This window comes from Chiloscyllium punctatum, chromosome 44 (genome assembly GCF_047496795.1).
Source record: "Chiloscyllium punctatum isolate Juve2018m chromosome 44, sChiPun1.3, whole genome shotgun sequence".
NCBI classification, from domain to species: Eukaryota; Metazoa; Chordata; class Chondrichthyes; order Orectolobiformes; family Hemiscylliidae; genus Chiloscyllium; species Chiloscyllium punctatum.
In genome coordinates this window covers 53,425,258-53,443,723 of record NC_092782.1, presented here as the reverse complement: position 1 = coordinate 53,443,723, position 18,466 = coordinate 53,425,258, and the positions used below count along the sequence as shown (strand labels likewise).

The window sequence follows — 18,466 nt, the reverse complement described above, 5'->3', positions numbered from 1 at the left end:
CTCAAATTGTATAGTTAGCACTAACTTCATCATTTGAAGCCTTTAAACCTCATTTAAATTAATTATTGCCGATAAACCTTCACACTTTCATGCATCATGTCTTGCATTAGAGTTCATGTATCCACGATGTTCATACTTTTGAGCTCGATGAATTTCATTCTTGAAGATTTTATGCTGATGATCCACTACGTAGATGCCAGTAATTTTTTTTTGCCCTGTCAGTTTGAGCCACATCCCCATTCATTTCATTGCGCATTGCCATTTCAGATTTAAAATGCTACTATTTGGCATTTCGTTCTTGTCTTTACCTACCTAAAAGCTTGCAGTTCAACTTCCAAAGTGCTCTGGTTCTCACATCACTTACTGGTCTTATTTTGTGTGTCTCAGTACTAACTCCTCTGCCCTTGTTTGACCATAAACAAGGTGATAGCATACCTACCTATACACGGGAGTCAAATGAGTCAATTGCCACAGAGATGAGCTTTGAAAAGGGAAAAACTAGAATGAGAGAGAGTAAGTGAAGCAGCAAGAGTAAGTGCGCATGTAGAGGAAGACAAGCATGAGAATGTGAGTGACAGCGTGCAGGAGACAAGTGCAAATGCGAGAGAATGAGTGAGCGAGGGCACCTCAGACAGTGAGCAAAAGCAAGTGAATGGGCATGTGAATGTGAGCAGGAAAACAAGAGGGCAAGAAAGGAGGGGGAGCAGGCACAAGGACAAACGGGCTTTTGAGTTTTCGTGGCTCACGACTGAGTTTTCCTTTGTTGACAAGTTTAAAAGCTTTTTATTTTGCAGTTGCCTCTCTTGTCCAAGCCCCCTTCAATCTCTTCCTCCACCTTGTTTCTTATAGCCCCCTTTTCTCACCCCACCTCATGTTACATTCACCTCCTCCTCACTCACTCTATCCCTACTCTCAACTTCCTGCTTATCTGACAGCTAGCCCCTTTTCAACCTGTCCACCTGAGCTCCCTACTCCTTTTGTAGCTGCCTTCTTAGTTCCTCCCCTCAACCTCTTCATTAACCCCATTGCCTTCTTAGCCTCGACAACCAATCCTTATTTCAGCTTCCTTCTCACGTTAATCACCACTTGGCAGCCTCCCTCTAACTCAACTTTAGCAACCTCCTTTTTGCCTTCCAGTCATGTCTTGAAGCCTCATTTTTGCCTGCCAATTTCTCAGCTCATTCCATTCCCCTTTGAAGACTTCTCCTCTTTCCCCTGCTCACAGCTTCGGCAAAAGGCCCCAATCCTGCAAAAGTGCCATACTTAACACTGCCTCTTCTACTTCCTGCTTCTCCAAACACAAACTGTTTCTCTCTTGTGATTACTGTTTACAGACTCTCAATGAACCCTTCATTAGCAACACCCCTCTTCCCCCCCCCCCCCCCCCCAGCATGAATGTTCCAGAGCATTTTGGGGGCAAATTCACTAGCCACCCATCTATATTGAGCACTTATCAGCGTGAACAGTTCAGAAGCTTCCTAGCAGAGTTTTTCAGTAAGTCCTTTGTACTGGTGTACGTCACATATGTGCATTTAGATTGTAAACAAAGATATTTCCTGAATTAATTATTTTCATAGGACTGTTATTAATGGTCTCCTGTGAATCACAAGAGGTCACATTAACTTTCTACATGCCTTTGAAATGAAGTAATACTTTGTCAGGTTTTTCTTTCAAGCATGAAGACAACAATTTATCCTGCGTAATTTTACACAAAGAATAGAGTTGATTGCAGTACTGAGAAATTACTGCTGTTGGAAGTTTCCTGCTGGTACAACAGTTATGCTTCACAATCCTAGTAAGTGGTACAAAAACCACAATGACAGCAAGCCTTATGGGTCACACAGGTCAATAAAAATCAGAAACCTCCTTTTTGGCACTCAAGAGGCACTTGAAGAGTTTGACTTATTTTCGAATGAAGCATTTTCAATAGACAGTTAAAATGTTAAATTTGAAAAATTCTCAGACATATTTGCATGAAATTTCTTGCCATGGACTGAAAACAGCAGGTGTACACAGGAACAACACAATGATACATAACTGATCCCCAGGTGGACGGGATAAAAAGACATGCTAGAAAAGATGTGCAGGTCAGGTGAATTGGCCATGCTAAATTGCCCGTAGTGTTAGGTAAGGGGTAGATATAGATGTAGGGGTATGGGTGGGTTACGCTTCGGCGGGGCGGTGTGGACTTGTTGGGCCGAAGGGCCTGTTTCCACACTGTAAGTAATCTAATCTAATCTAATCTAATCTAATCTAATCTAAAAAATGAACAAAACTAAAGAATACCTGTAAGAGGTTTTGAATCCTGAAGATACATATTAAATTGCTTTAACAATACAAGTTTATAATATTACTTTAGGGAACATGGATACTCTTGTAGAGGTAAATTTGACTTTTGTTTTCAATGCTGCGAACTTCTGGTTTTTAGGATCAGGAAGTCACTTGGAGCAGTGAATTAAAGACAACTATTCAAAGAAAGCATGTGGTTGAAGTTAAATAATTGCTGAGATATTTACAACGTGAAACTTTCATGACCTACAAAAAAAGACAAATGGCCTGATTTAAATCAGAAGGCAAGATCCATTCCTACAGAAGAGAGTGCTTAGCTTATGGAAGTCTTCAGGCCATCAAAGCTGGAAAGAGATATGAAGCTGTGTCAGCAACCTCTAAGTTAGTGAGTTAGACTGATTGTATGCTTTCAGAGGAGACAGTACAGTATTGCAGAGAATCACATCTGGTGAAGATGCAGAACATGTGTAATTTTGTCAGATCAGTAAAAAATTTTAATGTGAAGTTAGGAGTGAAATTTCACTAGGGATGACTGTTTAAAAATGATACTGCTGATGAAAAAATGTTGATCCTTTTATACGAAGTAAAAAGTGTGAGTGAAACTCAGCAGCTTTGACAGCATCTGTGGACAGAAGAAACAACATTTAAGAGGCACTTAGACAGGCACATGAACAGGCAGGGAATAGAGGAATGCAGACAATGCGCAGGCAGATGGGTTTTGTTTAGAATGGTATTACTGTAGGCTCAGATATGGCCTGTTCTTATTGGAATGGGGACTGGGATCTGATTTATCCAATAATAACATCAGCTGGGATCATAACACATTAGAATTGAATTTATTGTCATGTGTACCGAGGCACAGTGAAAAGCTTTGTCTTGTGAGCAATACAGGCAGATCACAGAGTCAAGTAGCATAGATAAGTAAATAATAGGTAAACAGCGGCAAAACAAAAACACAGGTATAGGCGAACCTGATCGAGTCCCTTATGACACCATATTGAAAGGCTTTGCAATGTTGACCAGCCTCACTGGCTGATACCAATGCAAATCAGTTAAAATTATTTCAAAATCAGCAAATGCTTGCAGTAAACACTGCTACCATTGTCTTCATCACATCCACACCCTGATGCCTTATCATTCAGGGACTCAAACTGGCTCAGATGAGAACTTGTTCAATTTAGAATGGTTAAAAGGATGCAATTTCATAGCAAAAAGCAGGATGGAAGAGCATCATGGATACTGCACTTTTTGTCAATTTGAATATTGATGCCAACCTTGATATAAAGTGACACATTTCAGAATAGTGCAAATTTAATGCTCTAAATGTGCAGGCATCATTTAACTCCTTTCTAAAAATTGACTGGATTGTATCAAAACAGTTTAGCTGCAGTCACTAACTGCTATCATGCTGTGAGACATCACATAAAGGAGCATTACGACAGTGTAAGAGTTGACAGAGAAATCTGCAATGTAATTTCTCTGTGGTGAGACACCTGACATGGAAAACAAATGTATAAGCAGTCAGACTAACCGTTGTACCCTTACTAACAAAAAGACAAATTAACAATCTCAACACCAAAGTAAGAGAAGCCCTAAAAACACTCAAAAATGACAATTATTATGGAAAACCAAATATATTCAGAAGGCAGAGAAACTACTTGCAAACACCGACAGGGGATGAAACGTCTATAAATCAAGTTCCAAGCTTGACGAACATATCCACAAATACAGCAACCGACTTCCAAGCCACAAATTTTTATGCAAACCTTGAATGTACGCATAAAGACTGACGAGAACATAACAATTCTGAACATGATCACCTGGATTCTATTAGAACAGAGAAATTTATTTTCTTTGTTAATTGATGCTTCCAAAAACAAAGGGAGTAAAGTGTTTCCCATTAGTTTGGAGATACTTAAAGTTGAGAAGGAGTTCTTACATTTGTGGTTGGATTTCCATAGTAATCACCAAGCTACCCTAGAAATGAGTCCAATATCCAAACTCATTCAATAAAAAAAACTGCAGATGCTGGAAATCTGAAATAAAAACAGCAAGTGCTGGGTATATTCAGCAGGTCTGGCAGCATTCATGGAGAGTAAGAAAATTTACATTTCAAGTTGAATATGATTGCTTCAGAACTGAAGGACTCTGGAAATGTGATGAGTTACATACTGGCTTGGTGGTTTGGTGGGGGGGGGGGGGGGGGGGGGGTGTTGGGGAGGACAAACAAAAGGCAAGATTTGGGATATCAGATCAGATGGGCCAAGGAGTGGTAGATGCAGGTTAATTTCAATAACGTGAGGTGTTGCATTTTATTAAGGCAAATCAGGGCATGACTTGTACACTTAATGGTACAGTCCTGGAGAATCATGCCAAACAAAGAGACTTAGGGGTGCAGGTTCATAGTTCCTTGAAGGTGGAGTCACAGGTAGACAGTAGTGAAGGAGGCATTTGGTATATTTTTCTTTTTTTGGTCAGTACACTGAGTATAGGAGTTGGGCTATCATGTTGTGGCTGTACAGGACATTGGTTTGGAATGCTGCGTGCAATTCTGATCTCCCTGCTGTAGGAAGGATGTAGTGAAACTTGGAAGGGTGAAGAAAACGTTTGCAAGAATGTTGTAGAGGTTGGAGAGTTTGAGCTACAGGGAGATGCTGAAAAGGCTGGGGCTATCTGCCTAGAAAATTGGAGGCTGAGGTACAGCCTAATTGAGTTTTATAAAATCATGAGTGGCATGGGTAGGGTGAATAGCTACAATATTTTCCCCGGGGTTGGGGTGTCCAAAACTAGAGAATATATGTTTAAGGTGAGAGAGAAAAGATTTAAAAGGGGCTAATTTATCACTCAGAGGGTGCTGCATGTATGGAATGAGCTGCCAGAAGTAGTGGTGGAGGCTGGTACAATTACAACATTTAAAAGGCATCTGGATGGGTACTTGAATATGAAGGGTTTAGAGGGAAATGGGCCAACTGCTTGCAAATAGGACAAGATGAATTTAAGGTATCTGGTTAGCAGGGACGAATCAGACCGAAGGGTCTGCTTCCACTCTGTACAACGACTCTATGTTACAGAACAAAAGGCAGATGAAGTGATAATAGCTATAGATAAACGACAAAATGTATATGTGTTCTGAGTGAGTACAAATGGCAGAATAATAAACAAACAGTCTCATTCAACAACAGAATCAGGAGCAACACATTTCAAACCTTAACAGAATTATAATATAGGATTAGTTTATAGTCTGAAATTGTTGAACACAATGATGAACCCAAAAGCTTAATTGAAAGATAAATTGCCATTCTATGAGCTTATGTTGAACATCACCGAAACACAGCAGCAGTCCAAGAACAGAAGTCTAAGTGTGAGAGCAAGATGGTGAATTAACGTCAAAGTGGATGCTTGGTGTCATGCTTGTGGATCGATTGTCTTCAATCTCAGCTGAAGGAATTTCCCAGCCATACAGCTGACAATGCAGTGTTAATTCAGAAAGCAGAAGTGTTTACCAAAAGTCTTATGTTATTGAAGCATTTCTTGACTAATGGTAAAATAATTAAAAACTCTCGCTCACATATTCCTGCCACACCTGCTAGTGATTGCTTCATTGTTGTTGATGTTAGTCACTGTAAAACTAAAAAAAAAGTTCACTGGCGCTGACCGCAAAATTCTGGACAATTACTGGTGAAGCAAGGCTCATCCTTGGCTTATAGCACTGAAAAACCATAGGATACTCCAAATGGCCTGGAGAACATGGTCCATGATTGTACCATGAACAAATGTCTAAAAAAAATCAGAGACCTTCAAAGTTTGATCCTTGTATGCAATAATTTTTGTAGTTAGGAAAAGAATCCAAGATATTTAAACACAACACTTCTCCCCTTAACGTATTTTCCTCAGTGTTCATTTGCTCTTTTTAAAGCATCAGGTATTATTATAAAAATGATGCATTCTATACTTACTATTATTTCACTCTCAAGGATGGAAAATGAGCACTTATACAAAGAACACAAAAGAAAATTTGAGAAACACATATCTTGAGGTTCACTTGAAGCAGTGCACAACAAGAATACTTCAGAGAAAAAAAAGGGCACAGATGTTAAAATGCCTAACGGTGCCGCCTTCTTCTATTTGACATAAATTAAACTAGGAGCAGTGGTGGTGCGGTGGTAAATTCATTGGAGTCATGGTCCAGAACCACAGGCTAATGTTCTGGGTACATGGGTTCAACTCCCACCATGGGAGATAACAAAATCAATAAAAGTCTGGAGTGAAAGAACTAGCAGAATGGTAACCATGTACCTATGATTATTGCAAAAATCCATCTGATTCACTAATGTACTTTAGGTAAGGACATTTGACATTCTTCCACATTACATGTGATCCCAGACCTGCTAGGCAACTAAGGAAGAGCAAATATTGCTAGCCTAGACAGTGGCATCCACATACCATGAATTAATAATATAAGTAGATCATAACATAATGCACAGTTGCAATATTGGAATTATGAATCCTACTGTTCACTGTCCACTTGCATATTAATCTCAGGCCTATGTAGTGAAAACACATTTTCTTCATATGCCCTTTGAGTGCAAGTCCAGATTAACTGTTCATCTCTACCTTCCTTGAAAAATAATAGTGGACTTTCATCTTGAACTGTTGCAATCCTTATGCAAACTATACTTCAATAATAGTTGGGTAGAGACTTAGAGGATTTTGACCTAATAATTGTGAAATGATGGAAGCATCTGTCCAAAACAGGCTGTTATCTGACACAGGAAAAGAATTGAGAGGAAAGGACTCAAATCGTGCTGCATTGGCTTATCTAGCACTATTATTAAACTGCCTGCACTACTGGGGGTTAGATCTCTCATTAATTTACAATGCAAGTTGCCCAGTGAGCAAGCTGACAATGCTATAGTAAGGAAACAGGGAAAGCAACAATATCACTTAGGAACCAAATCAGACTGTTTGACAACAAATCAGTGACAGCACCTGGACGGAAGTGCAATTTTTTCAAGTGAGTGAATTCAGAATTGGAACCATTATTTTGGTCAGATGGGTGGAAACAGAGGAAAAAAGATTGGTTTAAACATTCCTATGCCTGCGTTGTCATTAGAGAAGGCTATGATTGATCTGATTATGGCCTAATGATAAAACCATTGCTCTTTCCAACAGTATCAAGCATTTTGTATTACTGCAGCTGATTCCACCCTAGTTGCATGTTTTCACCACACTTCGAATTTGGGCATTATGGATAATGGAGAAATCGATTAAGTTAAATCTCAAGAGGAACCTATCTCTGCCTACTCTCGCAGCCATAGCCATATTCATATGGTTAATCTAAATAGGTTCCTAGTCAAATGTGGTCCCAGAATCTACAAGAGGGCATTAAATAATGGTGATACTAGTCAAGTTTAAGCAGTTAAAGATGTTTTCAGGGAAACCATTAACACAAATTTGAAAGAGAATCATAAAATCTTTACAGTGCAGAAAGCTACCATTCGGCCCGTCAAGTCCATACCAATCCTCCAAACAGCAATTCACCCAGACCCAGCCTCTTAATCCCGCATTTACTATTTCTAATCCGCCAAACCTAGACATCCCTAGACACTATGGGGCAATTTAGCATTGCCAAAGATCTGCACATCTGTGGGAGGAAACTGGAGCAGGGACTCCAGCCACCCTGCCATACATCAAATACATCTCAGAAATGACGACCAGACTATTCCAGCCCTTCGGCATCTTGGTAGCCAATAACCAGCAGAACGAACACCATATACAAAACACCCTGCAAAGACTGCAACAAGCATTACATTGGACAAACGGGCAGGAAATTAGTCACCAGGATATATGAGTACCAACTAGGCACCAAAAGACATGACCAACTATCACTGGTATCCATACACACAGGCAAAGGGGGACACCAGTTCAACTGGAATAACACACCCATCCTGGGACAGGCCAGACAAAGACACGCACAGGAATTCCTAGAGGCCTGGCATTCAAACTGGAACATTAACAAACATATAGATTTGGACTCTATTTACCAACCTCTCAGAAACAGAACCGGAAATATCACCCACCATAACAAACCAAAACAGATAAATAGCAAGCGGGACAGAACACCAACGCTTTACAGGAGGCTCAACTGATGATGTTACCTAGCATGAGTGGTGAAACGTCTGTGAACAAATCTCCCAGCTCAGTGAGCAAATTTACAACCACATCAAATAAGATTAAGAGGGAAAATCTATTTCCACCAGCTCAAGTACTGAGGATGAAGTGGCATGCACGGTCAGCAAGTTGGAGCCTGCCTTAGACATTTGGAATCTTTTTCAGCAAATGGAAATTGATTTTAGTGAAAGTTAAGAATTCATTGATGGGCTTGAGAAATTTTGGCTAATCCAAGTTGAGAGACGTAACCTACTGAACGACACAGCAGGTACAAGTGACTGAACAGCAGCACCCATTTCTATAATGTTAGTTGCTATTCCTGCCAGTGTTATGGACCAGGCCAGACTCCTTGAAATCTTTCAAGGTAGCCCAGACCCTAACTTTGCTAGTTGTTTTAAGCAAGTGGAAAGTGGGTATTCTCTGAGAGAATCAGCTGGTCAAACCACTTAGTTTCAAAACAAACAGAATGTATTTACAATGTTACTGAATGAAACACAAACAACTGAAAACTGAATACCGAATAACCTATCCTGTCCGAAAATCCAATAGATCATTCCACTTAATGATGCTGTTCCAAAATGCTTGTGACAATCCCCATAAACGCCCCTTGGCACAAAAGATAAAATCAAACAAGTTCTTATAGGATAGAAGTCAGGGAGAGAGAACCAGCCTGAGCTTGCTTCCATCAGCCTTTCTTCACCACTACTAAAAAAAACCAAACCAGAGAATAGCTGAGCTGGGAGAACGACCACACCTTTCATTATACAACTGATTTTCTTAAAACCTCAAAGCCTTCTGTCTGAGGCAATACCTGTTAACTATTATCAAACTGGCCCTAAACCCCAACCAAACTCAGACTTTTTGGAACTTGTGTGTTTCCAACCTTGTGAAGAAAAAAAACCAAGGACAACATAACCGCATTAAAAGGAACAGCTTTGTCACACCAGTGAGAGCCTCCCTCTCCTTAAACAATCCCCTCTGAACTTCACTGTTTCTCCAAGTAGTAGAGAGAGAAAAAGAATCAAATGCGGTCTTGATGTCAAGAGAAGGTAGTCACTTCATCTCTGGAATTCAGCTCTTTGGCTTATGCTTAGATTGAAGTAATATTTATATTTGGAGTTAAGTGGTTCTGGCAGAAACCAAATTGACTATTGGTTAGCATTATTAATGTTATTTGATAGATTTATACCTTCCATTATTTGTATATAACTGAAAATAGGCTGAGGGGACAGTAACTGATTAGATACAGTCTATTTCATGCAGAAATCTGAGCAATTTTCCACTGTTGGTCAGATGCTAATGTTACAGCTATACTGGGCGAGTGCTGTGGCTAATTTTAGAGGAACTAGTTCTTAGCATGCAGACCATGTTGTGGGGACCTGTAACCATTGGCACATCCTGTGCGTTCAACTGTTTCTTCATAGAAAGGGAGTAAACTAAATGAGCTAAAGTTTGGTATTTGTCATGATGGTGCGACGATACGGTGGCTTTTAGAGGTATATTTGGTCCTAGTTTTTCTGAAGAGAGGTTTTAAGAGATGGTGAGCTGTCTATTTGATCCAATAAATTAAACTGCTTGAGACACCATGGCGGGTCTTTTTAAAATTTTCAACTATAGAAGCAGTCCAAATGGGTAGGGACAAGCTCCCACAAAACCATAATTAGCTTTCAGTAGTTATTGATTAGATTAGATTCCCTGCAGTATGGAAACAGGCCCTTCAGCCCAACAAATCCATATCAACCCTCCAAAGTGTAACGCACCCACATCCATTCCCCTACTCTATATTTATGCTTGCGTTTTTCATGCACAATAGAACAGAAATAGAATGTTTTACTATATAAACAGCTGTATCTTTTAGTTAAAATAAATTACCACTTCTAAAATGACAGTTAATCCCTCGGATTATATGGTTAGGAATACATTAAGTACATAATGACGAATGCACCTAACACTATGGGCAATTTAGCATGGCCAATTCACCTAACCTGCACCTGGACGAAACCCACGCAGACATGGGGAGAATGCGCAGACTCCACACAGTCGCCCAAGGCAGGAATCAAATCGAGGCAGGAGGTAGTGATGCTAACCACTGAACCACCATGCCACCCATCGCTGGGTCTTGAAGCTGGGATGAAGCTGCAGTACACCTCTCCCTGCTACTCTGAGTTTTCTCTTGATGTTTTTCCTCTTGTTGGTACAGTTGCACGTGATACAATCTGTTTCACTGAATTTGCCTTTTGCCACATGTGTTTATAGGATGTAACCATATTGGAACAGTTACTGTTCAGTCGTTAAATAATCTATTTTTCTGATAAGCCTTCTAGTGGAGTTAAGTTATTTCAATTTCATATTATGTTTCTTGTATTTTAACTATAGTGTTTGAATTAGGCTCATTTTGCTTCAAGCCTGGTAGTTTTACCGGGCTGAAGTGAAGTTCTGGAATTGCATCTGAAACACAACACTTTACATTTACGCCTTTAAAGTAAGAAAAAGGTAGAGTCAAGACTACCTCCTGAATATTTTGAAGTCTGTTGGTTCGGTGAGAACTTCAAAGGAAGGCAAGATACATCATCTATTTGCCATTCAAAGTTAACAATAGATGTGAACACGTTGTCTATGCACATTGAGAATGGGAATATTCATGGCCACTTCTCCGATGAGAAGTTTTAATTGTCCAAGAGCATTTAGATCTGGTTAACAAGATAGCAGAGCTCTGATGACATACTGACTGTTTCTGTCTGTCTGGCTATTTCTGTCTACCATTTGAGGTTTTTGTTGGAATGCCTGCAATTCTGCATATTTTCACAGGTTGTTGCCTCATTTTCAGATGCATGTTCTTCCACCTTCCTCATTAACCAGGTTTGGGCCTCTCTTTAGAAGTCTCACATTTGCCAGATTTTCTGAAATGAAATTCTGCTGCAACGGTGTGTCACAAATGTAGCTTTGAATATGCCACATAACAAGTTCGTAGAAGCACATAACATGCAAGATGGCCTCAGTGTGAATGAGACATTGTCCACTGTACACTCCTTGTAGAGCCAATCATAAATATTTTCACTGACAGATCTGTTTTCAGCAATAAACTGTTGACAGCAACTTTAAAGAGGTTATTGTTGGACGCTGGTCCACTCCATCTGTCATAAAATCCAAAGTGGCAGCTACATCCTTCAGGATTTGGTCAACTCAGTCAGAGTTGATACTCAGGAGCTACTTTTGAGGATGGGCATTCACATGTATTAAATGGCACTTACGGCCTCAATGGTTCTTTCAGTTGTTGTTCAATTTCAGGAGTGCTAATTTATCATATGGCAACAGTGGCTATCGAAAAGAGGGTCTGTTAGGTATGTTTGACATACTGATGCATCTTCATGGTTTCCAGATTCCTTGAAAAGAACTTCCAGAAGTATGCTGGGGATCATCATTATTGGTAGTTCTGTCTTGCCAATGGGATGGACAAATACAGGAGCAATGGTGAGGAATCTGGGATTTGTATCTGGGTTTATAGCTTTGTTTCTGAGTGTAAGAGTGTACGAAGGCAATTGATTGGGTAGCTCAGCCAACTGTGGCACATTCCCAAACATTAGTGAGGTGAATTCACAGAACTTGGGACTGGAGATGCCTTTGTCTTTTCAGAATCAAATGCTGAGGTCTATCCCTTTATATTTTGTTTGATATAACAAAATTACATTCTAAGCCTTCATTATTGTACAAGTACTTCACACAATTTATTCACACAATTTATCTTCCCCAAAACATTTAAAGTAGGCTATGTAAATTTATAATATAGAATGGTTAAAAACACTTTTAGTGATGTTTTATGAAAATACAAAGTAGCTGAACCCAAGTTTATTTATAACTGGCTTAATTATGATCAAGGAGTTATAACACATTCCAATAATTTAATCTAAAAAACAATTCACACCTCGAATGCCCAATTTCACTGTGCAATCATTCATTGATAATCTCTGAATGCAAACAGAACACAAATATTAATGGTCATTGGTAAAATTAAGTACATACACAGTTTTGTTAATGGACTGTTTTCTTCATCTAATCGTCATTTATTATTCTGGATGCTCTTAATATAACGGACTATGAAAGGACTCCGCTCCTCCAGGCAATTGCTTGTACTTTTCATGCACAATAGAACAGAAATAGAATGTTTTACTACATAAAGAGCTGTATCTTTTAGTTAAAATAAATTATCTTCTAAAATGACAGTTAATCCCTAGGATTATATGGTTAGGAATACACCAACAGTGAACAAAGGCAGAAAAGGGACAGTCTCCACCTGAACCGATCTGGAACCAGTGTTCTGGCAAAAAGGATAAATAGGGTGGTCACTAGAACTTTAAATTGGGAGTCGGGGGAGGGAAAGGGAAAGGGAAAAGGAAAACAACAAGGAGTATGGAGTCCAGTAGAAAGATAGACCTCCCAGCAGCAGTCAGGACCAGGGGCGCAGGAAATAGATAGAGCATGTCAGAAAGTTAAGGTCACGGTGATCATAGGGGTCTTCAATATGCAATGAACTCTGAATTATGTTGCTGGTGGATGCAAAGGATGGGAATTCATGGAATGCTTACAGGATGGCCTTTTGGCACAGCTTATGATGGAGTCCACAAGGGAGCAGGCTATTCTGGATTTAGTACTATGTAATGAGCCAGACTTTATAAAAGATCTTAAAGTCAGGGAACACATAGGAGGCAACAATCATAATATGGTAGAGTTCAGTCTGCAGTTCAAAAGAGAGAAGGCAAAATCAGATATAATGGTGTTCCAGTTGAATAAAGGTAATTACAGGGGCATGAGAGAGAACTGACGAAAATTGACTGGAAGCAGAGCCTCGTGGGAAAGATGGTACAGCAACAATGGCAGGAGTTCCTGGGTGTAACTGAAGACACAGTAGAGAGGTTCATGCCAAAGAAAAGAAAGATTACCCAAGGGGGGATTAGACAACCGTGGCTGACGAAGGAACTCAGAAAATGTATCACAGAAAAAGAGTGTGCCTATAAAGTGGCCAAGAGCACTGGAAAATAAGAAGATTGGGAAGACTACAAAAACAAACAGAGGATAACAAAGAGAGAAATAAGGAAGGAGAGGATCAACTATGAAGGCAAGCTAGCCAGTAATATTAAAAATGATAGTAAAAGTTTCTTTCAATACATAAGAAGCAAATAAGAGTCAAAAAGTAGAGATTGGGCCGCTCCAAATTGATGCAGGAAGGCTCTTGATGGGAGATAAGGAAATAGTTGAAGAACTTAATAAATACTTTGTCACAGTGTCTCACTTTGTCTTCACAGCGAAAGACACGAGTAATATCCCAACAATTAAGGAGAGTCAAGGGGCAGAGTTGGGTATGGTGGCCATTACAAAGGAGAAAGTACTTGAAAAGCTAAAAGGTCTATAAATTGATAAGTCTCCTGGCCCAGATGGGCTACATCCTAGAGTTCTGACGGAGATGGCTAAAGAAATAGCGGAAGCATTGGTTGCAATCTTTCAAAAATCACTGGGGTCAGGCAAAGTCCCAGATGATTCGAAAATCGCTGTTGTAATCCCCTTGTTCAAGAAAAGATCAAGACAAAAGTTGGAAAAATTTTTTCCCTATTTGCCTAACCTCGGATATAGGTAAAATTCTAGAATCCATTGTTAAGGATGAGATTTCTAAATTCTTGCAAGTTCAGGGTTGAATTAGAACAAGTCAGCATTGATTTATTAAGGGAAGTTCATGCCTGACAAACCTGTTGGAACTCCTTGAAGATGCAACAAGTAGGTTCGACCAGGGAAACCCAATGGATGTCATCTACCTAGACTTCCAAAAGGCCTTTGATAAGGTGCCTCATGGGAGGCTGCTGAGTAAGGTGAGGGCCAATGGTGTTCGAGATGAGCTACTGGCATGGAATGAGTATTGGCTATCTGACAGAAGGCAGGGAGTCGGGATAAAAAGGCTATTTTTCGGAATGGCAGCTGGTGACAAGTGGTATCCCGCAGGGTTCAGTGTTGGGGACGCAGCTGTTCACTTTATATATAAATGATCTGAACAAAGAGACCAGAGGCATTCTGGCGAAGTTCGCCGATGATACGAAGTTAGGTGGACAGGCAGGTAATTCTGAGGAGGTGGGGAGGCTACACAAAGATTTAGACAGTTTAGGAGAATGGTCCAAGAAATGGCTGATACAAATCACGATGAGCAAATGTGTGGCACTTTGGAAAAAAGAACACAGGCATGGACTAACTTCTAAATGGTGAGAAAATTTATAAAGCCGAAGTACAAAGGGATCTGGGAGTGCTCGTCCAGGATTCTCTAAAGGTTGACTTGCAGACTGAATCCATGATTAAGAAAGCAAATGTAATGTTGTCATTTATCTCAAGAGGGTTGGAATGTAAAAGCAGTGATGCATTGAGACTTTATAAAGCTCTAGTTAGGCCCCATTTAGAATACTGCATCCAGCTTTGGGCCCCACACTTCAGGAAGGACATACTGGCACTGAAGCGTGTCCAGCGAAGATTCACACAGATGCTTGGAATGGTAGGCCTAACATACAATGAACGGCTGTGGATCCTGGGATTGTATTCATTAGAGTTTAGAAGGTTGAGGGGAGATCTAATAGAAACTTACAAGTTAATGCATGGCTTAGAAAGGGTGGACGCTGGGAAATTGTTTCCATCAGGTGAAGATACTGGGACTTGTGGGCACAGCCTTTGATTTAGAGAGGGTCAACTTAGAATGGAAACAAGGAGACATTTCTTCAGCCAGAGAGTGGTGGGCCTGTGGAATTCATTGCCACGGAGCACAGTGGAGGCCGGGACGTTAAAGGTCTTCAAGGCAGAGAGTAATAAATTCTTGATCTCGCAAATCATTAAGGGATACGGGGAGAGTGCGGGTAAGTGGCGTTGAAATGCGCATCAGGCATGATTGAATGGCGTAGTGGACTCGATGGGCCAAATGGCCTTACTTCCTCTCCTAGTTCTTATGGTCTTCTGTTCTAAATACTTGCAACTTATTGGCTAAGGCCCATCATATTCTTCACTAATTATTCATGCTCTTTGACAATTAAATGATGTCAAAATAAGGCAACAGTAAATTAATGACTTTGAAAGGAAAAATGGATAAAAGCAGACATGACTAAGGAAATAACCCACCTAGCTTTGTACTAAATTCATGTATACTTCCTTTGAATTACATTTTATAGTTAACATTTCTTCAAAACCTATTCTATACAAGGTCTAAAATAATCATTGACTTGACAAGCAATGTTAAAAGAGAGACAGCAAGTGTCACAGAAGCAGAGTAGATTGAAAATACTTCACCTTGTCATACTTTGATACTATTTCAGCTCTTTCCTGGGCAAGTTTCACTGCCACATCCTGCTCAGCATTTGGATCTGCAGGCAAACCAGAAAGAAATGGGTCAGCATTACTAGCCTTCCGTGAACATAATTGAAACTATGAAACATGATGATTTAGAAACTAGTTGCTTCCTCTCTAATAGCATTACAGAATGAAACTGGATATAGCAGGCTGAATCACTTTTGTTGCAGACTAATTAATGGTCTCCAATATAAATTACATTGTAACACCTACTCCTGGCAAATTGGTGGCATCCAAATGAAGGCAATTCTGAAATGTATTTCATCTTGAGGAAATACAGTCGTGGTGCTCATTTAAGATTGTATTTATAAATGATTATGTTCTATTTCATTCTGCCATTATGGCACTTAAACATCAGCCTGTAGTAATTTGAAATAATAGATATAATCCTGGATTCTAGGAGAAACTGAGGACTGTAATCGAGGGGTCATAGTTGTAAGCTGGTTGGAGGAAAGTATGGAGGGGATGTCAGAGGCGGGTTCTTTACACAGAGTTGTGAGAGCATGGAATGCGTTGCTAGCAGCAGTTGTGGAAGCAAGGTCATTGGGGACATTTGAGAGATTGCTGGACATGCATATGGTCACAGAAATTGGAGTGTGCATACATGATGATCTATGGTCGGGACAACATCGTGGGCTGATAGAACAGTACAGCACAGAACAGACCTATGTTCGATGTAATGCTGGAGAAGTCAGAGTCGAAAAAGCTGGAAAAGCACAGCAGGTCAGAAATGTCAGAAACTTCGACCTCCTGCTCCTCAGCTGCTGCCTGACCTTCTGTGCTTTTCCAGCACCACCCTTTGACTCATAATCCAGGATTCCCAAGGCAACTCATCAAGCATACCAACTATTTTACCTGCGGTTTCTTGGCCACAAGGCCCAGAGAGTGAAGCAAATTAACTTTAGGATTACAGTTACTTGCTAGAGATGCACATTTATTTTAATTAGTGGGATGGTGTTCTGCAGGAAGGAACAGCAGTCGTTGCCCGTCAGAAGACTGTGCTGGTGGTGGTGAGCTGGCTTCTTGAATCACCATAGCTTTTGTGGTGTTCGTACACCCACATTGTTGTTAGGAAGAAAGTTCCAGGATTTCAACTCAGCACTGGGACACTGCATCAATTTAGTTAATGCAAATTATATCGAAACCAACCCAATGTACGTTTTGTTTGCTTGTCACATCAAAACAGATTCCTTCAAATTTACTCAAAGTTAGGCAAATGTTTACGCAAATATTAACATACTCAAGCACTAATAAGCTAAATTAATTCACCATATTCAGTTAATTTTTAAATGGAGGAGTTTATTCACAAGGTACTTTATTGATTAAATCATACAATAGATACTTCAGCATGTCAGTTAACCCACATTCCTTTATAATTGAACAAGCAACTAAAATATTTCTAAAACAGCAAATTCAATTGAAAGCACTTTGCAACTTGTTTACAATAATTATTAAAAGAACAAACTCTCCTCAACATAGGCATGTTACCATCAATGATTCTGTTTGATTATATCTGTGGACATTACTACACTCAGTAGGCAAAAAAACTGATGGCAGTCTTCCAGCGTGTAGCATATTTCAATTCTCATCACGTATAGTATTATCGTTTTTTTGTTCATTTGCTGTAGAATTTAATATTAACACAGATCAAACCATATAATATCAGATTATCACAACATATTCTATAGATCTTATGAAGTAAGCTGAAAAACAAATTGAATATCAATTAAGATTTGAAAAATGGGACAACTTAGCGCAAGCATTCTTTCTCTGAACAAACACAGGGGTTTATCAGGTAAATTATGTCCACCCAGCTTTCATTTCGTTATAATAACTTTGATCGCTTCTCATAAATGAGACAGTAGAAACGACACTAGATAAGGCACAGGCTAATGCTCATGGACATGGGTTCCACTTCTACCATAGCAGTGAAGAGTCAGCAAGTCAGAGAGCAGGAGGGGAGGGGAGGGATGGGAGCGAGAGAGCTGGAGGGGTCAGAAAGAGTGAGACATGGGGAGAGAGAGAAGAGAGAGGAGAAGGGGAGAGAGAGGAGAAGGGGTGGGAGGTGGGAGAGAACGGACAAGAGTGCGAGAGAGGGACAGCGCGTGAGTGAACAAGAGAAAGCGCGAGGGCGAGATGGAGAGAGCGCGAGGGCTGGGGGATGAGGCAGAGAGAGGGAAAGAGAAAGAGGGAGGGAGAGAGGGAGAGGGCGAAAAAGAGAGGGAGGGGGAGGGGGAGTGGGGAGGAAGAGAGAGAGAGAGCATGCAAGCGAGAGAGAAAGAAAAAGAGAGAGATAAATAAAGTGCCCTAATACATTTTTCCCATTATTTCACACAGATTGAATAAAAGTTTTGCAATTGCGATCTGCTTTGCACCCTTTTGAAGATGAGGATTATGATAACTGGTTTAGTTCACTTCTGTTGAGTGTCTTGTGGTGAGTGATGTCTTAATGATAGTCAATAGCCAAGTATCTGGGAACTGAATTGTTTTGAACTCTTCTAGCCCGTCTATGATTTCTATCTTAATTATATCAGTGAGGAATTTTATTCGGGATATCATTGCTCTTGGGAGGCATGTTACTCATCTCTCTTTTTCCAAAAACCTAACACCAATTACTTCCACCTAAAAATCAAATCAA

General features: G+C 40.0%; 1 protein-coding gene across 8 annotated transcripts in view; it reads right to left on the bottom strand.

Annotated features, from left to right (window-relative positions):
* Nucleotides 1-18,466, bottom strand: part of usp6nl (USP6 N-terminal like) — a 235,239-nt gene that overhangs the window by 124,008 nt on the left and 92,765 nt on the right. For 6 of the 8 annotated variants that reach the window (XM_072562952.1, XM_072562956.1, XM_072562953.1 and 3 more), the window contains one exon: nt 15,769-15,842. The exons of the other annotated variants lie outside the window; for them this stretch is intronic. In XM_072562952.1, the coding sequence (XP_072419053.1) occupies nt 15,769-15,842 (74 nt within the window). The remainder of the gene's footprint in view (nt 1-15,768; nt 15,843-18,466) is intronic. 8 annotated transcript variants of the gene reach the window in all.